The following is a 15,712-nucleotide window of genomic DNA, read 5'->3' on the forward strand; positions in this document are numbered from 1 at the left end:
CGGTCCTCCAAACAGGCACGTGAGTGACTTTATACAGGTGAGTAGTCCCATGAGGTCAGTGGGACTATCAGTGTGTGAAGTTAGTCACGTATATAAGGGACTGTAGCATCAAGGCCAAATTAGACTTTACAAATGGAAAGGATAGAGGATATGGGAGAATGAGTTACAATAGTGGAAGATTATAAAGGTCAGATATTTACAAGTGCTGAGTACTAGTAGATCTCATTTACTTTAGATGGGGTTGTGGGTACTCAGGTCTCTTGAAAAACAGTCCCCACAAATAAGATGCAGAGTCTTCCATAAAGTCATGGAAATGTAGGGCTGGAAGGGACCTTGAGAAGTCATTAGGTCGAACCCTTTGTGCTGAGGCAGGGCAAATAAACCTAGACCACCCTGAGAGATGTTTGTTCAACCTGTTCTTAGAAACTTCCAAGGATGGGGATTCCACAACCTTGCTTGGAAGCCTATTCCAGGGCTTAACTACTCTTATAGGTAGAAAGTTTTTCCTAATATCTAATCTACATCTCCCTTCCTGCAGATTAAACCCATTGCTTCTTGTCCTACCTTCAGCAGACATGGAGAACAGTTGATCATAGTCCTCTTTATATCAGCCTTTACCATATTTGAAGACTGTTATCAAGCCCCTCCTACCAAGTCTTCTTTTCTCAAGACTAAACATGCCCCATTTTCTTAACTGTTCCCAGAGGTCAGGTTTTCTAAACCCTCCTACACCTTCACATCTTCGGCTTCAATTCTGCGAAGAATTAAGAATGTACAACTAGTATGACTGAAGTCTTTGGGGCTACTTGTGTGTAGATTTATGCAAATGTCTTTGTAGGACTACGGCCTTAGGACAGAACTGAATTGGTGACTATCCGTGTAGATAAACTGTGGCTATTGTGAGACTTTGTGAAATATGTTTATGATTTTATTTTTATGTATCTTACAATTTATAACATACCCATCATTATGTCTCTAGCTTAGTGTACAAATATATCAAGGAAACATATTGTGAACAAGGCCAACACCATCTCAGTATCCCACCTGTTCAAACAGAAGCCTGAGTAAATAGATGAACAATGAATTATTTGAAAAACCATCAGGGAAGCAAAATCACAGAGGTGTAAGGAGTCTTGACCAAAAATATCTTGCCTCCAGTCTGCCAAAGTTCAAATCTAGGGGCTGATAGCAGATGTGCCTCAGCTGTTCTTATCTGCTCTCATGAGAGAGAAATGATTGCTAAGGTAGCCAATACCTAAACCAAGCAAGGTTTTATACATCAAACTCCATGTCTTGAATTGCACTGGAGGTCACAAAGACCTGGATAACAGTGACAAGATTTGCTTCAGAGAAGAGGTCACAAGCTTCTGGCCAGAGGCCAATTGGAAAAAAGTGTTTCTGGCCATCACCACTGTCTGTGAATTGAGGTGTTTTGGGATGCCAGAAGTACCTCTCTGTTTTATGAGCTTCTTTGATAAAAGGCGGGCATACCCCCATCAACTAATCTGAGCAGACTTCCTGCACCCTGTAGGTGCTTCCCCTTTAGAGTTGGTCAGGAATTTTTCATTGAAAAATGTCAGTTCACTGAGACTGAAACTGTTTATGAACAGGGTGGGTTTCAATGAATTTCTTGACTAAAAAAAGTTTTGAATTTTTTTTCAAAACTATTCAAAGGTTTTGTTTCAACATTTTTTGAAAGGAAAAATTCCAGTTTTCCTATTCAAAATGACTGTTTGTTTCAAAATTTCAGCTAATCAGATTAAAAACAAGGTGTGGGGGAAGTTTGAGGTACTGCTGTACCTCTGCAGTGGATAATGGGAGTATTTCAGGCTCTGGTTTGGCTATCAAGCTGGTAACTTTTCAAACACAACATTAATTTAGAAAGTGAAAAGTACTCAGTCAGTCTTATTCCCGCTTCCTGTATTTGAAAAAAAGCAAAGCATTTGAAGCTCTCCTTTGGGGCTCAGATGGTTTGATCAACTCTCTCTTTTGTCCTGTCCTCTTCTCTTGTGTTCAGTAATAATATTAAAAATTAGCCCCTTATGCATGCTCCATCGGGACCGAATTTACATTCTCCTCCTCTCCTTTTCTGTGATGCTAAAGCTAATAGTGTACACTTTACTTAATGTTTAATTGGAATGTCTCTCAGGGAAATGACTTAAAGCAATGATAATTTATAGCCATTACTGATGCTTAAATAATTTTTCTTAACACCTTCAGTTGATTTAGTGATGCATATGCCTTTTGAGTGTCTGAGAATCAAGCTGGTTCCACTGACTTTTCTCCCCGAACAGCTTTCAGTCTTAGCAGTCAGTCCTTAGTTGTAGTATATGCATATATAGTGTATGAATTGCTTCACAAAACTCTCCTGTTAGGTGATATTTAGAAGCAGGACAGAGTCACAAATTTCAGAGGTGCTCACATAGGACTATTTCAGTAATGGGCTGAACCAGAATAGCCTAAGTGGCAAAGTTCACATCTGAATCCAAGTTGTCCAAAATCTTTTGGAGTTTTTTGAATCAAGCACATATTTTAAAGGAGTCAGCTTTTAAGGTAAATCATAATTGATGCTCTTAAATAAGTAATTCGGAAGTGTCAGTTTTTCCCAGCTGCACACCGTAGCAGAGGGTGGAGTGCAAATGTTCCTTCTGAACTGTAGTTCGTGATTTGACTGTCCTCAGCATTCAGGATGTCGGCAGTGACAGCATGTTTACCAGGAGTAAGCTTGATAAGAATTTAAGGTCTCTGATGGGCGGGGTGTACTGGTGGCACTTCCTAATGGTTAGATCCTTGGGGCACAAGTCACCCCAATCTCCAGCATCCCCTGCTGGTGGTTGCTGCGGTGCAGTAGTGGTCTCTCTTGCAGTAGACAGGATTCAGCCCTCTGTCCAAGTCACTGCTGAAGTCCACCCCTTTCCAGGGTAACAGAGTCCAACAAAGTACAGAAGTCCAATGGCCTTCAAAAATGAGTTTCCAGCCCAACCCAGGAGCCCCAAAGGCCTCGCACCCTTACTTCAGCACTTACAATATCTTTATCCCTCTTATCTCAAGGTGAGCGGGGGAGGGTAATGCCTCCGAACGTGGCCCATCCTCTCTATCAGGCTCTGACCTAGGGCCCTATGAGTGGCTGCAATATCAAGCACCCATGAGTGCTCCAAGGTTGCCTTCCTGGCCACATCCTACCACTTACTTTCCCAGTCCAGGGCATGGTCACAGTCTCATAAACAATTCAAGAAAAAACAAAGTGAAGGGCTCCTTAATCCTTAAGGACAAGGTTGTCTGGAGTAGCTGCTGCTTGTGGATCCCACTTCCTTGCAACAAAGATTCCCTCTGCCTCTACATGAGCTCTCCGGATAAGGCCACTGCCTGATCCTATCTGCTCACCACCACCCTCCCTCCTTTCCTGAGCTGTCTGCTTTCTTTTAAACTCCACCTCCTGCTGAAACGGGATCTGTGGGGTGGAGCCATCATGGCTCCTAACCCCTTCTATCCCAGTACGCAGGTTATATACCCCATCACAAGGTCAAACTAAAATGAGGCTTTTTGCTCAATGTTCTTGCAGAGCTAAATGAAGCTCAGAGCAACTCCTGAATAGATTCAATAAACAGGCCATGAAATCAGGACTGGCAGAGGCTACTGAAGTAATAACTTCTTCCAGGTTACAGTGAAGAGAGGAGAAATAATAAGAAAACAGCGACAGCACCATACTCCCAACATGTTCTGCAAATGCGCCGAATAATTGAAAATGGCAAAACACGGTTGAGAAGCACCTGTGGCCAAAAAAATATTTTGTGAAATTTTTTTCTGCCAAATTCAAAGCTGGCACGAGTGGACAAGACTCTGTTGATGTCAGTGGACTTGCACCAGGTCTGCATTTCCCCACTGACTTGAGAGAGCGAGACATGAATCCAAAGAGCTTGCAGAAGAGTTGTAGATGGGTGAGTTGCATACAGTTGTGCCATATACCACTGTAAGGGTGCGGACTCACCCCTGCGGCGCCTCCTGCTCGTCTCTCAGGGAATTAGCTCAATTTCCAGCCTGGAGCACCCCCTGCAGGCAGGCCCTTCTCTCTCTGAGACTCTGTCTGCTTGAGCTTCTGGCTCAAGCCTTTATAGGGCCAGCTGAGTCTGCTTCCTCCCAATCAGCCCAGGCATCTTGCCCTTCCACAGCCCTCCTCCAGGGCTGTTTTAAACCCCTCATGGCAGGAGCGGGTAACCACCCTGCTACAACCACATGCTAGGATGTAGAGTATCAGAAAGGAAGGATGACCTGGGTTCAACTCCCTGCTTAGCCACATGCTTCCTGTGTGACCTTAGGCAAGTCACTTAATCTCTCTCTGTGTCAGTTCCTCATCTGTAAAATGGAGATAGGGCAGTGCTATTATCTCACAGGGATGTGGTGAGGATAAATGCATTACAGATTGTGAGACTGACATACTGCAGTAATGGGGGCCATGTAAGTACCTAAACTCTCTAGTACCTTCTGCATTTCTGGAGTTCTTAAACAACAGGTGGAGACAACTCCCTCAAAACCCAGCTTGGACAAACAGTGGAATTTCCCCGTGTTTTAAAGGCCCGGAGGCCAACCCCTGAAAGCGAAGCCACTGAAAACATAAATCCTGTCAGTCTGGAATATCTAAACTGGTTTCCAATTACAAAAGGAATCCAAGTCCCCAGTAGCTACTAACAAGCCATGAGATAGCTTTTAGCAAGACCTACCAATGAGAATATTCCGAGATGAGAGAAACTGCTAATGATGAGTTCATGTTGAAAAGGAAATTGCTGGAGGGCACTTAAGTGGAGACAAGAATTGGAATAAGTGAGAGGGCATAAATATTCTTTTTTGTTTAACAGCCATAACACACACAAACGAATAGTACTACCAAAAACCTGAAGAGAGAGAATTTAGTAGATAAAGCTACTGGATTTCAGGCACAATGTAAGAAGATTATAAGTGTCATTGACAACAGGGTGGAGGGAGGGAGAAATGATAAAAATTTAGAAGCTGTCCCTAGCAAGGCCTATATACAGCCACCTCCAATACAGATTGCTAGCAACCTGAGTAAGGACAAAAGACGAAAGGACACTCCCTTGTAGAGTAAGGAAATGAAAGATGCTTTAACATTGCTAACCTAGCTGCCCTTGACATTTATTTGCCACATGAAGGAAGTAAGGCAATACTATATCATCCCTTCCTTGGCACTTCACTGAGTATATGGGTGCAAAGTCTTGCCTGGTGAAACTCGGTTTAGTCACACCAGGGAGGAGTTTGGTCCATGGAGAACAGTGGAAATAGCATTTTAACTAGAGATGGGCTCAAGCTGCAAAATGTGAATCCGAGTCTGGATTTTGGACATCCTGAGCTCAGAGGAGTTTGAATCCAGGGCTTTGGTTTGGCCAGTTATAAAGATAAGGGCTATTTGCAAAATGGACCTGGATTGAAGTTTGGATTTAGAAAATCCACAACATTTGGGGTTGTTTGCTTCAAACTGATCTCTAACTTTAATAAAATATTAAAATATGGACTCCTTGGGTCCAGTTCTAACTTCAGTTCCTTAGGAGCGACTCCTACAGGCTAATGTGAACTGCCCTGGATTACAATGGGTGTTGTATCTGTGTATGTGAGGATAGGAGCCTCATATTGCTCATGTGCTTTAATAACCATTCTTTATCGTGTCTTTATATGTAATGGAGAATTGGGAAATGTCTGTATCATTTTTCATCCATATGGTGCATGCCTCTGTGTTTCTGTTTATGATGGTTACTGGCTGTGGAGTTAGACCAAATTGGGCTGTTAAAGCAATCAAGCAGGAAAAGCAAAACAATGACACAGAGAAGAATCCTTGAGGAAACAATAGAAAAGCTGTTTATTGGGGAAGCCCCACACCTGGCTCCATCCAGCCTAAGAACTGTTTATTTTCCCTAAGGTTATGCCTAGGATCAAAGAATAAGAATAAACCATTAGAGCAGGGGGTCTCGAACTGAGGGTCAGGATCCCAAAGTGGGTCGCAACCCCATTTGAATGGGGTCACCGAGGCTGGTATTGGCCCTGGGCCCAGCAAGTCGGAAGCCAAAGCCCAAGCCCCACTGCCCAGGGCAGAAGCCAGAGAGCATGCCTTGAGAAGGAGAGTCTGCTTATCCCAACCCAGAGATGGGCATGACTGGGCTAGATTAAATGTACCAAAGCCTTCAAGAAATGTTTGAGTTAGGTAAGAGAAAGTATGCAATAAACGGTTATTGTTTTTACCATTTTGTGATGGAATGGAATGACCCCCTCACTTCAGCAGCCAGGAAGGGGTTAACAGACGGATCAGTTACTTCTCCAGCTGCAACTCAGGATATGTCTACATTGTATGGGGTCACCTGCAGGTGGCTCATGCCAGCTGACTCGAGTCTGTGGGGCCGGGGGGGCTGTTTAACTGCAATGTAGACTTCTGGGTTCGGGCTGAAGTCTGGGCTGCGGGACCCTACAAGGTGGGAGCATCCCAGAGCTCAGGCAGGAGCCCAGAGTCTACACTGCAGTTAAACAGCCCTATCTCTGGGAGCCTGCGTCAGCTGACATGGGCTAGCCACAGGTTTTTAATTGCAGTATTTTATTGCACACCCTAAGTGGCTGATTAACAAAAGCTGAGATAAAAGGCTGCCACTCAGGCAGAGAGGTTTGGCTGCTAGAGAGGCTGAGGGAAACCCTTCTGTATTAGACTTGGGAGGAAACTGCAGGAGAAGACAGAGCTCCAGGGAGAGAGGATGAGAGAGCACAGCTCTGCAAAAGACTCCTGCAAACAGGCAAAGGTAGGAGCATCCCAAGGGAGTAGCGAGGGATCACAGGAAGCAGAGCTCAGCTGCTTAATACAGTGTTTCTGGGCTGGAACCCAGAGGAGAGGTTGGGCCTGGTGACCTGAGCTGCTGCCAGCAAGGGGGCAACAGACACATGGGGGCTGCCATGGGCAGCCATGAGGGGCACAACAATGAGTATGTCTTCTACACCTTCGCTCTGCATGCCTTGTTCCTTTGGGTGAATGAATAAATAATGCTTCATTGTGAAGCTGCTGCCAGGGTCCGTGTCACCACAAATTTCTATTGTCACAGGCTTCTGAAGGGACTCTTACTGTTGCCAAACAGGGTTGCTAGGCATCCGGTTTTCGACTGGAACGCCCAGGGTCGCTAAAATCTGGTCGGTGGCACAGTGGGGCTAAGGCAGGTTCCCTGGCTCTGCGTGGTTCCCAGAAGCAGCCAGCATGTCTGGCCCCTAGGCACAAGGTCGACCAGGGAGCTCCGCATGCTGCCCCCACCTCAAGTGCCGGCTCCACAGCTCCCATTGGCCAGGAACTGTGGCCAATGGGAGCTGTGGGGACAATGCCTGCAGGCATGGGCAGCGCATAGAGTCCCCTGCCCCTCTTCCTAGGAGCCAAACATACCGGCCACTTCCAGGAGCTGCCTGAGATAAGCGCCGCCCCAGCTGGATTCCCCCTCCCTGAGCCCCCTGCCCCCAAGTTGGAACCCCCTCCAGCACCCCAACCCCCTGCCCCAGCCCTGAACCCCCTCCTGCACCCCCTCTCTCACCCTTGCCCCAGCCCAGAGCCCCCTCCCACACTCTGAACCCCTTGGCCGCAGCCCAGAGCTCCCTTCCTGCATCCGGAACCCCACCCTGGAGTCTTCACCCCTGGCCGGAGATCTCACCGCCTCCCGCATCCCAACCCCCAGCCCAAGGAAAGTGAGTGAGGGTGGGGTAGAGCAAGAGAAGGAGGGATGGAGTGAGCGGGGGCAGGGCCTCAAGGAAGGGGGCAGGGCAAGGGTGTGTGGTTTTGTGCGATTAGAACCTTGGCAACCCAATTGCTAAACCCAGTAGGGCCTGTTGCATTCACACATTTGGGAAATGGGGTGCTGGCCAGCCAGAGATCCTATTCCAGAGCGGCTGAACCACATGATTCATGCCCAGAGAGGGGTGAATTTAATTCACCCCTGTCTCCAAAGTGATGTTCTCAAGAGGCAATACAAGGGGTCTAAAGTAGTTTGCCCTGTAACGGTGATATAAACTATGAAAATGTAATACTAAATTCTTCATTCTAGAAGAAATAATAATAGCTAAGTGGGCGAGACCTTAAAAATGCAGTTCTGTTTCTTAGGTGTCAATATCAAAGATGCTACAGTTTTGTTAGGATAGGAATTTGCCCCAATTCCTTTAGTTAAAATGGCTATAATTTCCCCCTTTTCCCAATGATTGTGCAGTTTTCTACTCATTCCGCTGCTTGTGATTCTAAATGCCGGTGGTGGTGGTGGTGTTTGTTCTTATCCTAGTGATCAGTTTGTGCTTTTTTAAACTGGAGGAAAGGATAATGCAACTATGATGTTCAATAATATTGGTTCTCTTTGGTTTATATTCAGTAGCATGACACCATAATACTGTTCAGGGTAGACCTTTGCTGGACAGTTCCCCACGCTGGACATAGCCGCAGCAGGAATGGAAGTAAAAGCAACATGATGCTAAATGCATTTTGCCGGATATGATAGGATTTGCAAAGACTCTGGAAGTTGCTGTTAGTGGCTGTTGCTGACTTTGTCCATCTCTGGTCTCCACTGTGGTTTGTTTTGTGTTTTGGGACTGATTTGTGTTGCAATTTAAGGGCCACAGTTTCAAAGCCTGTGTGTGCTCAAATCTCCGTAGTACACCTTACTTTAGGATGCAAACACCATGTTGTCGAGGATGGGCTTTTCAATGGATGAGGCGCGGTGCGATGAGATGTCAGGTTTCCATCTACTTCCTTGTAGTACAGGGGTTCTCAGACTTTTGTACTGGTGACCCCTTTCACACAGCAAGCCTCTGAGTGCGACCCCCCCTTATACATTAAAAACACTTTTAAATATATGTAATACCATTATAAATGCTGGAGGCAAAGTGGGGTTTGTGGTGGTGGGTGACAGCTTGTGACCCCCTATGTAATAACCTTGCGACCCCCTGAGGGGTCCCGACCCCCGGTTTGAGAACCTCTGTTGTAGTATCTACAGGAAAAATAGTGATGGGATGCCACTTAAAACTGCTTGGACTCTGAGGGAGGAGTGGGTGGCAGATAGAAAGCCCTTTACAAAATCCTAATGCTGTGTGTGCCACTGAAATGTGTGCATACCCACACCTTGGCCCCACATGCAGTTCTGATTTTTATACCTGCCCAGCAATTCACCCAAATAATTGGCAGAGGCACCATGTGGATGTGTGGTGGTTGCTGGGTATGCGTAGGCACAAGCATCCTTTCAAAACATGCTCTAATAGCCCATGGCAGCAGGTTGAGACTTCCTTGGGATAGAGAACGCATACGTAAGTGTAAAAAATTACATTGTGCTGATAGGTGGTGAGGTTGTGAAGTGAGCTCTCTGCCCAGCAGATCCCTTCCAGCAACCCAGTTATTCAGGAGTTTAATTGCTTAGTGGTATTTATACAACAAATGAAGCATCCAATTAGCTCCAAAGTGTTCCAAAGGCAAGATATGCCAGTCCCCATGGTGTTTGTGTTCAAACACTCATTCCCTGTAAATGTCTGCTCTGCTTCATCTGGCAACATGTTCAGAGCAAGCTCCTGTTATAAGACTGGCACATTGGTACAATGTGCCCATTCTTTTCACATTTGATATATTTGATTGCATTGACACATGAGAACTTTTCTTTATACATGGAGCTGTGCTCTTTTCGGCTCAAGTCGCAGCATTCATGGCACTGTGCCACAGCAAATTAATTTTGCAAATAGGTGTGTAATGGCTCAATGATCTGTTGCCAGATTCCAAGTCCTTCGAGGGTGATTACGTCTAGGCCAGAAAGTTTATCAAGGTTAGGATTAATAAATTGGAAAGAAGCACGGTTCGAGCACAGGGACGGGATTCAAGAGTTCTGCCACTGACTCACTGTCAGGCTACATCTCCGTGATGAGCTTAGGGGGTGAGTCCCTGCTCGTGTAGACACACTCTTATAGAGCTGGCGTGCTAAAAATCGCTGCAGTAGCAGAGGCAGCAGACGGATGGATTAGCTGCCCCAAGTACGTACCTACGGGGCTCAGGCAGGGGGTTGTACATCCTGCCATTGCCCATGCTACTGCAGCTCCGCTACTATTTGTAGCCTGCGAGCTCCATGAGAGTCCATGGTAAAGGGCTCATGGAATTCAATGTGCACAGCAGCCGTCCCTTAACGTCTGTGTGCCCCCATGGTAAGATGAGAATGGGAACACTTCCCTGCCTCGCAAGGACATGGCGAAGCTCATTAATGAATATTTGTTTAAACAGTTTGATGCCTCTGAATGAAAGGCGCTATAGAAGAATAAAGAGTTGTTATAATTAATTACATACAGAAATTATATTTGAATATGCAAAGCACTCCTATGTTAGGTAACACCAACATTTACATTTCCCATGCAACCTTAACTCTGCCCTCTTATGCACGTGCATTATGATACAGTATACATCTGAAACACTGGAGAGAAAACAACTCTCAGATGAGGGGGGGGGGGGAAATACGATTGCAGTAGACAAAGCCAAAAAGGTATCAGGATAGCAAAACTGTTTGATTACAATGAGGAAGGCAGCTGATTTTTCTCTAACTAAACGTGTGACAGAAAGAAACAGAGATCTGGGTGTCTCGCTCAGAATGGGAAACAATTGACATGATGTTGGAAAAAGTACAGAAATATAAATAGACAAAAGAGAAAATTGGCAACCCAATATTAGCACAACAAGGAGTATGAAAGTTCAATCACTTGTTCCTAGATTAAAAGGATGAAGGGCCAGGAGCTCTGTGGCGATAACAAAAAGGAGAGGGAATTTTTTGTATCGCTCGCCAGCAGTCCTTCTGGTCACTGCAGGAATTTTGATGACAGGGTCTGGAGTGGTCTATATCCATGGGGGGGGGAGAGAGGCCTTCAGAAAATGTAGGGGGCTGACAGAAGGGGAAGAGACATCCGAAGTGTCTTGTTGATATTAGTCTCAGCATGGATCTTGCTAGGACACTGATTAGAAAATGCCACCTGAAGCAATGAAGCTAGGTCCTGTCTGTATGCCTTACATCTAGTAGAATCATGGTATTTTTTAGAGTATCAGAGGGGTAGCCGTGTTAGTCTGAATCTGTAAAAAGCAACAGAGGGTCCTGTGGCACCTTTAAGACTAACAGAAGTATTGGGAGCATAAGCTTTCGTGGGTAAGAACCTCACTTCTTCAGATGCAAGGTATTTTTAGAGGCTCTGAGCACAGATGTGCCAAAAAATATTCTGAGTGGATGTGTCTGCTGTCAAAGAAAAACATCCCACCTTGTAATAATCCAGTTTTGGTTTGAGTGGGACAGAGGGAAATGCTCCTGATTCCCTCCTGTCTTATTCTCCCATCAAAGTGACCAACCAAACAATGCAATCCAGCAACAAAGAGAATGGAAAAATCTGTCCCTGAAAGAGCCTCTTCTCTATGGAAGAAGATTTTCTTTGGGTTATTGTTGTCTTGATATGCCCCAGATCTACCTAAGCAATTCCTGCCTGTGCTAAGAACAGACCCCCAAAAGGACAATAATGGGCCTTAAATTAAAAAGTTTGTTAAAAGCTGATGTCAAGAATTAAACTGAGTAAGAGCCTCAGACGTAAGCCTCTTAAATCAGAGTAAGATGCCCTCCAAGCTCTCACTGAGGGAAGTCGTTGGAGAACTGTCTTTCACGCTTTTACAATGCTGTCTCAGTAGGAATTTCTAGGTCATAAACATTGAGTCTTATTCTTTGCTCAAATACACCAATGTCACTCCAGAATAATTGCATTGAGGCCACCATTTTTACAGGAAGCAAAATCTGGCCCTGGACTGGATAGTATCTCAGGGGTTAGCACAAGCACTTTCTGCTTCAGTCCCATGCAGGGTGATAGATACAATCAATGCCATGAACCCCAGCTGCATTTAGGTCTTTAAGGTTGTCACCCTCTATTATTTTCCTGGTGGCCAATTTATCAGCTTGTGATGGATGTAAAGTTCTCTCTTTTTGTAGCACGTTGCCAGTGAGATAAAATACTTAGTGTCACTGTGTGTTTCATGCCTCATTTGTCAAAAAGCCTTACAGTTTTTAGTCAGGGCAATGCCACCTTTCACCTGGTACAGGGCTCTAGAGTGGCACTTAAGCTTTGAAAACTCAGACTTGCTAGAATTTATTTTTCCTTATCATTGGCTGTCTGTATTTATTTTATAAGTGTTGTTAAGGAATATATAGTAGGAATATAATTTAATATGGGTGGAGATTATTAGGCGTAATGTAGCTGCTAACCAGAGCTTTGTAATCTGTACGGGAACATGTTTAAGAGCTTCCTTGAAGGTCGGATTTATTAAAAATGCTAGCTATTACAACAGGGAATGACTATAGGATCTCCTTAAAGAATAGCATCTGAACATCTGCACAGACAGGCTGTCTTTGATTGTGCCGTACTTTTCCCTTTAGAAGTTCAGTCCTTTACACAGATCAAGGTAAAAATACATGGTCCAGTAATACAGTCTTATCTTTTAGGTGACACTTGCACAATGGCAGACTACAGCCGTCTTAAAAGCATACTCCTGGACCTTCAAGCTCATCACCACAGCCAGCTGAGCAGCCCTGTAGAGGACAGAACATCCCAGAAGCGCTTGTTAGTTGAGGACATGTTTAAGTACTTGGACATAAACAGTGACGGACACCTCAGCAGCTCTGAACTGGCTCAGGTGGGTTTATCGCTCAATGAAAATTGAATTATGAAATGGATTGCATTTTTCATTCTACGTGTAAATTGAATATAACACAGCCAAATTCTTGTGAGAATAGTTGCGTGTAACTGTCTGTCTAACATTAGGTGAAGGAAGGAAATTCTACTGTAGTATATAAAAGGTCTTTTCCCCGCCTCCCTTGGGAGACCAAGGCATTTTGTCAAGCAGTTTAGGATCCTTTACAAAGAGAAATATGGCAGTTTATCCAGGCCTCTCACCATCCCTTCCAAAAATAAATCCCTCACTATTTACATTCATTCTTTGAAATTCTTCCAGCTAGTTGACAAATATAGACTTAATTTGCATTTAAAAATGGATTTAAATTAGAAAATGAACCTTGTCCCTCCTCCCGCCTTCCAAACACTGTATTAGTGTTACAGTAAGTTTAAAATATTGGAACAGCTTTGTTCCCCCCACATCCCTTTGCAGTTACTGAAGTGTTGATTATGGAACATAATAAAATGAGAGAAGATGCAGAGTCTGGAAAAACAATAATCTTTAATTACCAACATGCTGTGCTGTTTGAATTAATCTAATTGGTAAAGTTAACCAAACATGGAGCACTGAGCGTTGAACTGATTTCCATGTGTACTTAAGGTACAATCAGTTTCCAGCAGGTGCCAGAATGGAGGTACTGAGAGAGTCCTGACTGTGGTACCAGGCAATGTATCAGCAAGAAGGATTTATATACTCCGTTCCTTTCGCCAAAGCTTGCTGGGTACGAAGCAAGAAGAGGAAGGCAATCTCACTACACAACACACAACATTAGCTACAGCACATACTCTGTACTGGAACACCATCACAGGCTAAATGTGTGAAGCATCTCGGAACAGCCTGGGCCCCAGAGGTGTAGTATGTCGGCCCACAGTGTATGGATGTGCCCTAGCGCTCACCTACCATATCTTAGCTATGGATAAATAGTCCCAGCCGTAGATTAAATGGTGAAGATGGCTATCCTTTGACACAGAGAAATATAACTTCTCAACGTGAAAAATTAGCTCCTAGCTATGGGTCAAATAGCTGCATCCAAGCCAGGGACCCTGCTTGTTGCAGATTTCTGTACCAGTTAGTCATTTGGCTGGCTGGGATGAGAGAGTGGGATTGGCCAATGCATAAACCCCTCCCACTTAACCCCACTGCAGGCAGGCAGTTTGTCTCCAAGTCTCAAGTCCTGCTGCGATGCAGGAGTGGCAGACAGAGGATGCTAGTGGGAGTCCCCAGTCAGAAATCTGCACTCATGGGGGTGTGGATGTGATTATTGATCACTTGTCATAGACACTGGAGCAGTTGCATTTGTATCCTTAGAGCAGCCCATTTCAGGGACATTGCTGCTCCCCCCAGGAAAAGGAAAGGAAAGTTGTTTGTGTGTTCATAGACTCTTAGCAGGGCATTGCCCTGTTGAAAAAACTAGGGTTGGGATTTTAGGAGATCCAGTGTTAGAAAAGTGTTCCGAGAGAAAAGGTGAGCATCTTCAGAAGAATTGTTAAAGAAGAAGAATTCTCTGATGTAAAGTTGGATTTGAGTGCATCACAGTGTTAAATGATAGCCATAGGCAGTGGGCAGAAGTGAGTTCAGAAAAAGCCCTTAGGAGAGCGAGCTTCAGAAAACAATAGCAGTTCCACAGGTCTCTTAACACATTTGTCTCAGCTCACCTAATTAAAACCACAGGAGAATTTTAAAATTAGGGAAACAAACTCAGAATGTTTGTAATTAATTATCTGTATATATATATATTTACTATTCTATTATGCTTTACATGAGAATAATTAGAAGCAAATGGCTCTTAGGAAGCCACTTCAGTTGCAAAAGTTAGCATTTTATCATTTTGCTCTAGATAAGCATCTCTGGTTCTCACTCTTCTGGGTCCGGAGGCACGGGGGCTGCCCGAAGTCCGTAGCGCTCGGCTCTTAAACAGAGCCGAAGAGTCAGGGGAGGAGCAGAGCCTCTGGCCGTGGCGGCTCTGCTCCACCCCTGACTCTTCAGCTCTGTTTAAGAGCCAAGCTGCCCGAGCGCTACTGGCTTCGGGCAGCCCCCATGCCTCCGGACCCTGCGCCGCCGGAGCCCGGGAGGGGAAGTGCCCGGCCGGCGGCTGGGGTCCGGAGGCAAGAAGCCCATAGCGCTCGGGCAGCTCGGCTCTTAAACAGAGCCGAAGAGTCAGGGCAAGAGCAGAGCAGCCGCGGGAGGGGAAGTGCCCGACCGGCATTTTCCGGACATGTTCGGCTTTTTGGCAATTCCCCCCGGACGGGGGTTTGATTGCCGAAAAGCCGGACATGTCCGGGAAAAACCGGACGTATGGTAACCCTAGTATGTATTCATCCACACTGCAACTGGAAGTGTGACCCCAGCTCGGCTTGGCGTAAGTGTGCTAGCTTGAATCTAGCTCCAAAATAACAGTAAAGATGCAGCAGCACAGACCCTAGGCACAGGCTGACAATATGAGTATGGATCCAAGGTTCCGGGTGGGCTTATACAGCCCATTCTGAACCTGGTGCTGCTATATCTTTGTGGCTACTTTTAGACATAGCCATCCTAGCTATAATTTACATAGTATGCCTATCCAAGCTGCAATGCTTTAGTTCAGCATAGATAAAACTGTATATTGGTATAAACAGCTTTATACCAGAAAAGCTTATTCTTTCAGTGAAGTGAAATAAGTTACACTGGTATGTATAATTGCATTGCATATAAACTTTTACTAGCATAACTATATGGGGGAGGGATAGCTCAGTGGTTTGAGCATTGGCCTGCTAAACCCAGGGTTGTGAGTTCAATCCTTGAGGGGGCCGCTTAGGGATCTGGGGCAAAAATCAGTACTTGGTCCTGCTAGTGACAGTAGGGGGCTGGACTTGATGACCTTTCAAGGTCCCTTCCAGTTCTAGGAGATGGGATATCTCCATTGATTGATTGATTTGATTGATGTCTGTTAAAAAAAATCACACCCTTAACTGACAGAATTATGCCAATAAATCTTTT

General features: G+C 45.0%; 1 protein-coding gene across 2 annotated transcripts in view; it reads left to right on the forward strand.

The window, feature by feature from the left end:
* Positions 1-15,712, forward strand: part of FSTL4 (follistatin like 4) — a 475,057-nt gene that overhangs the window by 246,771 nt on the left and 212,574 nt on the right. For both annotated transcript variants that reach the window (XM_034779252.1, XM_034779253.1), the window contains exon 5: positions 12,507-12,697. In XM_034779252.1, the coding sequence (XP_034635143.1) occupies positions 12,507-12,697 (191 nt within the window). The remainder of the gene's footprint in view (positions 1-12,506; positions 12,698-15,712) is intronic.

Source organism: Trachemys scripta, chromosome 8 (genome assembly GCF_013100865.1).
Source record: "Trachemys scripta elegans isolate TJP31775 chromosome 8, CAS_Tse_1.0, whole genome shotgun sequence".
Taxonomy (NCBI): domain Eukaryota; kingdom Metazoa; phylum Chordata; order Testudines; family Emydidae; genus Trachemys; species Trachemys scripta.